The sequence below is a fragment of the Penaeus japonicus genome, unplaced genomic scaffold, assembly GCF_977035675.1.
Source record: "Penaeus japonicus unplaced genomic scaffold, GWHDUDI00000001_assembly GWHDUDI00000008, whole genome shotgun sequence".
In the NCBI taxonomy this organism is placed as follows: domain Eukaryota; kingdom Metazoa; phylum Arthropoda; class Malacostraca; order Decapoda; family Penaeidae; genus Penaeus; species Penaeus japonicus.
In genome coordinates, this window is record NW_028234410.1 from 34981245 (window position 1) to 34991244 (window position 10000).

The 10000-nt window shown below is 33.8% G+C and overlaps 2 protein-coding genes across 2 annotated transcripts in view; both read left to right on the forward strand.

Annotated features, from left to right (window-relative positions):
• Positions 1 to 410, forward strand: part of LOC122263613 (uncharacterized) — a 1297-nt gene extending 887 nt beyond the window's left edge. The window contains exon 2 of the mRNA XM_086539320.1: positions 1 to 410. This exon is cut by the window's left edge and continues 553 nt beyond it. Coding sequence (XP_086395446.1) covers positions 1 to 125 — 125 coding nt within the window. The 3' untranslated portion in view covers positions 126 to 410.
• A 4306-nt stretch (positions 411 to 4716) lies between these two features.
• On the forward strand, positions 4717 to 6159 carry LOC122263614 (uncharacterized). The gene is made up of 2 exons (XM_086539321.1): positions 4717 to 4825; positions 5180 to 6159. Exons 1-2 carry the CDS (start codon positions 4778 to 4780, stop codon positions 5873 to 5875), a joined length of 744 nt encoding a protein of 247 aa, XP_086395447.1. The 5' UTR covers positions 4717 to 4777; the 3' UTR covers positions 5876 to 6159.
• Positions 6160 to 10000: the final 3841 nt, after the last annotated feature.

Below are 10000 nucleotides of genomic sequence, written 5' to 3' on the forward strand. Positions count from 1 at the left end.
CCTACGCCCACGGTCTCCCATACGCCTACGGTCTTCCATACGCCCACGGCCTTCCCTATGGTCTTCCATACGCTAACTACCCTGGCCTCGTCGGTGCCCCCGTCATCAAGGTCGACGAAGAGTAACTCCAACTTTCCTGTCGCCCTTCAACCCTACTCACAAAAAAACGACACTTAGTGACGTAAACTCGTATGTTGGATTCGCGTTTGAATCAACACATGCATTGTGTTTACACCAATCTGAGTGAAACTAAACAAAATAAAGTTGAGATAACAGTTCCCGAAAGTGAAAATAAACAATTCAAAATTGCATATAGCGAAAAATACGAAATTGAAATATTATCTTAATGCAAAATTGCATTTGATGATATACTAGATTCAGACTTTTTCGAAATAAAGTAATCAAAATCATATGAAATGTCTCTATCCTATAAAATGTGCCTAGTAGAAATGTTAAATGAGTTTTAGATATCACTCGAATACTAATTCAAAACATATATATATATAATTCACCCGAAAAAAGTAATTTACACGCGGGACAATAACCTTCCTGATAAATTTACACAAAGACACATACCTATGTATATGTATATATATATGCATGTATGTATGTATATGTATATATATATATATATATATATATGTATGTATGTATATGTATGTATATATGTATATATATATATGCATATAAACATATATATTCTACTGTATATATATGTACATATATATAAATATATATACATATACATATATATACATATATTTACATATATATATATATATATATATATATATATATATATATATATATATATATATATATATATATATATATATATGTATATATACACACACTCGCTCACGTGTGTTTGTATTCACACTTTTATATATATATTCATACACAAAACAATGTATAAAAATATTCATACAAATGTACAAATATATGCATATATATGCATATATATGCATATATATATATATATATATATATATATATATATATATATATATATATATATATATATATATATATACGTACACAAACACACACGCACACAGAAACATACGAGCAGACGCACACAAATGTGTATTTTTGCGTGGGTGTATGTATACGGCTATGCTCAGTATATATATATATATATATATATATATATATATATATATATATATATATATATATATATATATACTGAGCATATATATATATACTGAGCATATATATATATATATATATATATATATATATATATATATATATATATATATATATATATATATATATATACTGAGCATAGCCGTATACATACACCCACGCAAAAATACACATTTGTGTGCGTCTGCTCGTATGTTTCTGTGTGCGTGTGTGTTTGTGTACGTATATATATATATATATATATATATATATATATATATATATATATATATATATATATATATATATATACTGTATGTATATCAATATCTGTATATATATACATATATATCAATATATATGTATATATATACATATAAATGTATATATAAAACCAGCAAGGGGTTACGCCCCTTTTATAGTCTCACTAATTCTGAATTATATGTAGCTTGCTACTATCTTACTTCTCCTCCCTATTTTCTTTTTCAAGAATCTCGATTCTTAACTACTCTCTTGTAGTATGTATATACAGTACTGGGAAAATTAATAGACAATTCTGGCCATTCAACTGATTTATTCACATTTTTATTGACAGAAGGAAATTTTTAGACAGTAAATATGTTTTATTGTTTTTCCTTTATACATATATCATCTCAGTATTTTGTGGGACCTCCTTTGGCTCTAATAACTGCTTCAACACGTCTTGGCATGCTTCTAATGTAGTCTTGTGCTTTGTTCCTGATATCTGGATTTCTGTGCCAAACCTCTATCAACCGCTGGATGAGCTGTACTCTGTTGGTACATTCAATTTTGCTGACTTCATCTTTTAAGTCTTTCCATAAACCTTCAATAGGATTCATATCTGGGCTATTTCCAGGCCAATCAAGCACTTTGATGTTAAGATCTTTTAGATGACTAGAAACTCTTCTGACTGTGTGACATGGGGCCCCATCATGCATGAATATTCCGTTATTGTCAGGAAACCATTCACGAAATTGGGGTACCAGGCGTTTATTTATTATCTTAAGGTATCCGTCTTGATTCAGAGCGCCATCCACGATCTCTAAACGACCTGTACCTTGTGCAGATATGATGGACCAAACCATGACTTTGGAAGGGAAAGTCATGGTCAGCTTTTGACGTCCTCCTCACGATTTTTCGCCAATCACTCAGTATTTCCATCATTGATTCATCAGAGAAACATACCTGGATGCAAACAAAACAAATTAATTGATCTTTTTTTCACTCAAACTTAAATTACAGCTTTGCAAACCCCAGTCTTCAAGTGGGTTTCATCAAACATGAGATATTCGCTATTATATTTAGAGAAATAGTTATTTTAATTAATTGGTGTAGAAAAACAACGAAATCAGCAAAATTTAATGCATATTTACCTTTTCCCAGTCATCAGATGTCCAGTGGCTGTGTGCCTTGGCCCAAGCCAGCCTTTTCTTCCTCATGGCCTCGGTTAGTCTTGGCACTCTAGTTTGCCTACAGGCATGGTAACCCAGCTTATTAAGCCTTTTTCTAACAGCTGAGGGTGTACATTGTACATCATAGTCCAGCTGCTAGTTGTCTTGACGACTTTGAATGGTCTTTTCTTACCATATCAACGAGAATTCTCTCCTGTCTTGGGGTGGTACAGGATTTCCTACCACATTTACCAACACGTTTTGGCTCGTAATTTTCGATATTTTCAATCTTCCTTTTCACTCTGTACACACTAGATAATGATACACCAACTTTATGAGCGATTTCTTTACAGTCGAGGGATGTTTCTTGTAGATAAATTTCGATTGCTGAAAAATCAGCCTGACTCAAGTCTTTTCCTCTGCCCATGATGCTTCAACAGGTTATCCTTAATGACTTCTATGACTAATTATGGGTCAATTGATACTGGGACATTGGCACACACATTAGGTAATATAAACAATGATTAGTAACCGGAATTCCGGGAACGTGGATATGTGTGGAAATGGTTTAAGAACACAAGGCTGAGGGACGAGGTAATTTTGTGTGGAGACGAGTAACAATCCAAAAACATGATTCTTATCATTTAAAAATAATATAATCATTATATAATCAATTATTTTATGTAGATTAAAGATTTCTCTACATTATTACAAAAAAAATAGACAATGTAAGTAATATATTTGTGAAGATATGAGGTGTTAAAGATAAAAAAGTGAAGAATCCCAAAAATTGTCTATTAATTTTCCCGGTACTGTATGTGTATATGTACATACATGCACACACACATATATATATATATATATATAAATATATATATATATGTATATGTATATATATATGCATATAAATAAACATATATATGTATAGACACACATACATGTATATTATCATATATATTCGGCTAATTTTCGACCGAAAAGCTTATACCTGATAAGAATAAAAGATTATCTCATCAATTAAAAGTCTGACGTCATTCTTTTAGGGAAATATGAATTTCCTAAAAGACAAACCGGGAAATACCTTCTCTAATGCTTCTCATGACATCCCACATTCTTACTCCTTTCCTAACACCTATATACGGAGGGAACAGAACCAGTTTTAGTTTTCTAATACACTTTATTTGATAAATTTCTTCATATATATGGCGATAATCTTGTGGATAGATCAATACGCTTGCTATATTTCATCCAATATCTTTTTGCTATAGAAGGGATTTTTTGTCATTTTAAGGCCATGTTTTCCTATCTACACATTGATGCCCAAATGATTTCTTTTTTATAACATAGTTTATCAATATTCATACTATAATCCTACACAGTAATATAACCTTAGCATTGACTCTTTGGATGAATAATGCCAGTGGCTACTACCTGTTATTTACGTGTTATCTTTTATTTTTTTACCAGGTGGGGAGGGGGGGTTAACGTCTGTGTGATCGTGTCCTCAGTGAGAATAGTTACGTGTCCAAAGATGTTCATCTTACAGTTAAAATCATTAAAAACCTTAAAAATAGCGGAAAACCATTTGAGTAAAAATATAAACAATATATTCGATAAGTGCCTGTCTGTTTGTAAGCGTTTATGTGAAAAACGATAAATAGTTTTATTTCAATTCTTCTACAATTAGACCGGTCTTTCCCTGAGAATGTCGCAATATTTTATTTTTTTATTATAAATCACACACAAACCGAGAGGTATAACGCGACCCGAAGTTCGAATCTCCGAAACACAACCGAAACATTTCATTTAGTGCAATGAATCTTTGAAACGAAACTGAATCGATTATACTTCCATGATGATTTATCAAACTTACGAATGTAAAGTAATTATTTCATCCTCATTGTTATTGTCTGCCTTGCAAAAAGTGCTCTTATTTAGCGTAAATTGCTGTTTTTTGGGAAGTTGGCCTAAAAGTAATATTTGTTGCTCCTCATACTTGTTTTCTAATCTAACACCTCAATACTCTTTCATAATAGAACAGATAAATCGCTAAAGCAAAAGCAAATCGTCAGATTAATACCAAAGCATATGAAGTCCCCTAGAAAATAATGCATAGGAAAACTTGCACGTACTATATCACTTCTGAAACGCGAGAAAATGCCCTGGAGGATAACATAGGGCGGGGTCTCTCATGACGTCATCGTCCACCAAGTATATATAGCAGACGCATTACAATGCTCAGGAGAAGGACACATACAGTCGCTACAAACATGAAGGCTCTGGTAAGAGAGGAACGGAGTGATTCTAGTCACAAAGTGTTTTAAACGAGTGTGAAATGTGGTTAAGATCAGTGAAAAGGAAAGAATTAATACTACTTCTGCAGTTAATTTTCGAAGAAAAGAACTTAATATCCATTGTTACAGTATATGGAATATCATATTCTTTTCATTGTTAAACTTTTCAAAATGCTAACCCATACGCAATATAAGGTAGTTCTTTAAGACAATTGTTTGTGTTAGCAGATATTTGAATCGAACTGTGTATTGATGGCAAACATATTAATTAATATGCACGTTTTTCCTTAAAAGATATTTCAGCATAACAGTCATTGCATTCACAATATTTTTTTCCGACAGGTGATTCTGGTCGCTGTATCCTGTTGCTCAGCACAGCTGGTGTTGCCGTACACGGCTCCCTGGGTGCTGCCTCAAGCGAAGCTGATCACTACCCCTGAACTGAAGACTGACCTCAAGACTGTATCCTTGGCCTCCCCTTACATCCATCCCTTTGGACATCCCTTCGTGGCTTCCCCCTATGCCTTCCATCACGCTGCCTATCCCTACATCCTCAATGCCGACTCTACTCTCAAGGCCACAGAGTTCCCCTACATCTACCAAGAGGCTGACCAAGAACCAGCTGTAGAACAAGCACGTCGTCGTCGCCGTGATGTCGAGATCCCCCTCCCGTACCTGCATGCCGTCCCCACAGTCACCAAGCAGACCGTAGAGACCAAGCAGTTCGAGCCAGTCGACGCCAACACCCCCGCCGACACCACTAAGATCGAGCTCACCACAAAGGAACACGAGATCTCCGTCCCCGCCGTCAAGTACGTGCAGCCCGTCGTCAACGTCAAGCCCGTCACCTACACTGCTGTGTCCCACGCCGCCCTTCCCTACGCCCACGGTCTTCCCTACGCCCACGGTCTTCCCTACGCCTACGGTCTTCCATACGCCCATGGTCTTCCCTACGCCCACGGCCTTCCCTATGGTCTTCCATACGCTAACTACCCTGGCCTCGTCGGTGCCCCCGTCATCAAGGTCGACGAAGAGTAACTCCAACTTTCCTGTCGCCCTTCAACCCTACTCACAAAAAAACGACACTTAGTGACGTAAACTCGTATGTTGGATTCTCCTTTGAATCAACACATGCATTGTGTTTACACCAATCTGAGTGAAACTAAACAAAATAAAGTTGAGATAACAGTTCCCGAAAGTGAAAATAAACAATTCAAACTTGAATATATCGAAAAATACAAATTGAAATATCGTCTTACTGCAAAATTGCATTTGATGATATGCTAGATTCAGACTTTTTCGAAATAAATTAATCAAAATCATATGTAACGTCTCTATCCTATAAAATGTGCCTAGTTGAAATGTTAATGAGTTTTAGATATCACTCGAATACTAATGCAAAATATATATATATATATATAAATAATTGATCCAAAAAAAAGGCAGCCGTATTCTAAGTCCCTAAGCGCGTCGTGTACATGACATGAGCATGCCGCGTTTGGTATTCTAGAAGCGGGGGTTCGTGTCAATAGCGTGGCAAAAGTATAGCAAAAGCGTGGCAAAGTCGTGGAAAGTATTAGAACAATCGTGGAAACTCCAGCCGTATTCTAAGTCCCTAAACTAGAAGCGCGGGTTCGTGTCAAAAGCGTGGCAAAGTCGTGGCAAAAGCGTGAAAAGTATTAGAACAATCGTGGAAACTCCGTGACAAGGGGGTAGGCTTGTCACGATAGTTACACGGGTGATAAGAATTATATTTTTACTGTACTTTTTCTTACCAATACTTCATATGAGCATACTATGTTTGGAAAGTAATATCTATATTGGATATATTGGGCATGATTGTCCTAGACTTGGATTACAAACCCTTTTAGGAAAATATGGATTCTCTGCTGATTTTTAGTTTGTTTACCTTTTGGCGGACTTTTCGAAGGAGAGTGAAGTTAAATGAGTGGTAAAAGTAGTCAGGAACGTAAAGTTAAAGTATATAATTATATGAAATATGTATACATTAAATCTATATATATGATATATTAAAGATACGCATATATGTACAGTATATACAGAGACAAAATAAGGAAGATCTAATCATAAACACACGATCCCTCTCATCCCGTTTGTTTTGATCGAGCGTAGAGTGAATTACCAACGGCACGTTCGTGAAATGGTTGTCAATTCTTTAACTAGGAACAAGTACAACGACTGATTCATACGAAAATTGTACTATCTTTTGTTAGTGCTACTTATGATTGTAATTTCTCTTATGAATTTGTTGTTTGGACAGTGCCATTCATCTGAAACATGTTAACTTTGGACCGGTTGGTAAACCTGAAGCAGCTGACACAAACGTGCCACGTTTTTGCATACTAGAATACCGCATTCGTGACATGAACACGACATGGACACATGATTATGACATGGCCACGACACGCAGAGTAATTTCGTGCTTGACAATAACCTTCCCGATACATATACACAGAGACACATATCTCTATCTATGTATATATATACATATATATGTATATACATGTATACATGTATGTATATATATGTATATACACGGTCTTCCCTACGCCTACGGTCTTCCATACACCCATGGTCTTCCCTACGCCCACGGCCTTCCCTATAGTCTTCCATACGCTAACTACCCTGGCCTCGTCGGTGCCCCCGTCATCAAGGTCGACGAAGAGTAACTCCAACTTTCCTGTCGCCCTTCAACCCTACTCACAAAAAAACGACACTTAGTGACGTAAACTCGTATGTTGGATTCTCCTTTGAATCAACACATGCATTGTGTTTACACCAATCTGAGTGAAACTAAACAAAATAAAGTTGAGATAACAGTTCCCGAAAATGAAAATAAAAATCAGTTCAAAATTGCATATAGCGAAAAATACGAAATTGAAATATCATCTTACTGCGAAATTGCATTTGATGATATGCTAGATTCAGACTTTTTCGAAATAAAGTAATCAAAATCATATGAAACGTTGTCTCTATCCTATAAGATGTGTTTAGTAGAAATGTTAATGAGTTTTAGATATCACTCGAATACTAACACAATATATATATAATTCATCATAAAAAAATAACATTCCCGGTACATATACACAAAGACATGTATATATATATATATATATATATATATATATATATATATATATATATATATATATATATATGTGTGTGTGTGTGTGTGTGTGTATGTATATGTATATATATATACCTATGCATATATGTACATATATATTATATGTATATGTATATATATATACCCATACATATATGTACATATATATATACATGTATTTACATAACTATATATGTATCTATTATATGCATATGTGTGTATGTATATATATATATATATATATATTTATTTATTTATATACACGCGCGCGCGCACATGTGTTTGTGTATTCACACTTTTATATATATTCAAACACAAAACAATGTATAGAATATTCATACTAATATACAAATATATGCATATATGTATATATACATACATGTATATATACATATATATATATATATATATATATATATATATATATATATATATATATATATATATTACGTACACAAACACACACGCACACAGAAACATAAGAGCAGACGCACACAAATGTGTATTTCTGCGTGGGTGTATGTTTGCGGCTGTGTTCAGTACATATATATATATATATATGTATATATATATATATATATATATATATATATATATATATATATATATATATATATATATATATCAATATATATGTATACATATACATATATAAATGTATATATAATACCAGCGAGGGGTTACGCCCCTTTTATAGTCTCACTAATTCTGCATTATACGTAGCTTGCTACTATCTTACTTCTCCCTCTTTTCTTCTTTCGAGAATCTCGATTCTTAACTACTCTCTTGTAATATGTATATATGTGTATATATATACATGCACACACACACACACACACACACACACACACATATATATATATATATATATATATATATATATATATATATATATATATATATATACATATACATATATATGCATATAAATAAACAGATATATGTATAGACACACATACATGTATATGATCATATATAATCGGCGAACTTTCGACCGAAAAGATTATACCAGATAAGAATGATAGATTATCTCCCCAGTTAAAAGTCTGACGTCTTTCTTTTAGGGAAATATGAATTTCCTAAAAGACTGATCAGGAAATACGTTCTAATGCTTCTCATGACATTCCACATTCTTACTCCTTTCCTAACACCTATAATACGGAGACAACAGAACCGGTTTTAGTTTTCTAATACACTTTAAATGAAAAGTTTCTTCTGATATATTGCGATAATCTTATGGATAAAAGATCAATACGCTTGCTATGTTTCATCCAATATCTTTTTGCAATAGAAGAGCTTTTTGTCATTTTAAGGCCATGTTTTCCTGTCCGATATTATCTACACATTCATGCAAAAGGATTTCTTATAAGATAGTTTATCAATATTAATACTAAAATCCTACACAGTAATATAACCTCAGCACTGACTCTTTGGATGAATAATACCAGTGGCTACTGCCTATTATTTACGTGTTGTCTTTTATTTTTGACCAAATGTGGGGGGGGGGGCGTCTATGTGATCGGGTCCTCAGTGAGGATAGTTACGTCCCCATATATATTCATCTTATACTTAGAATCCTTAAAAACCTTAAAAATAGTGGGAAGCCATTTGTGTAAAAATATAAACCATAAACTCGATAACTGCCTGTCTGTTTGTAAGCGTTTATGTGAAAAACGATAAATAGTAATTTCAATTCTTCTACAATGGGATCGGTCTTTCCCTGGGAGTGTCGCAATTTTTTTATCTCTTTATTATAAATCAGACACAAAACGAGAGGTATAACGCGACCCGGAGTTCGAATCTCCGAGACACAGAACCGAAACATTTCATTTAGCGCAATGAATCTTTGAAAAGAACGTGAATCGATTATATTTCCATGATTTATCAAACTTCCGAATGTAAAGTTAATTATTCCATCCTCAATGTTCCTGTTGCCTTGCAAAAATGCTTTTATTTGGTGAAAATTGCTGTTTTTCGGGAAGTTGGTCTAAAAGTAATATTTGTTGCTCCTCAAAAAAGCCATCTACACTTTGATC

Bases quoted from the DNA above. Each gene is read 5' to 3' on its own strand.
- LOC122263614 (XM_086539321.1), top strand. From the start codon at position 4,778: ATGCTCAGGAGAAGGACACATACAGTCGCTACAAACATGAAGGCTCTG. The intron at 4,826-5,179 runs GTAAGAGAGGAA...TTTTTCCGACAG, and splicing joins CTACAAACATGAAGGCTCTG to GTGATTCTGGTCGCTGTATC.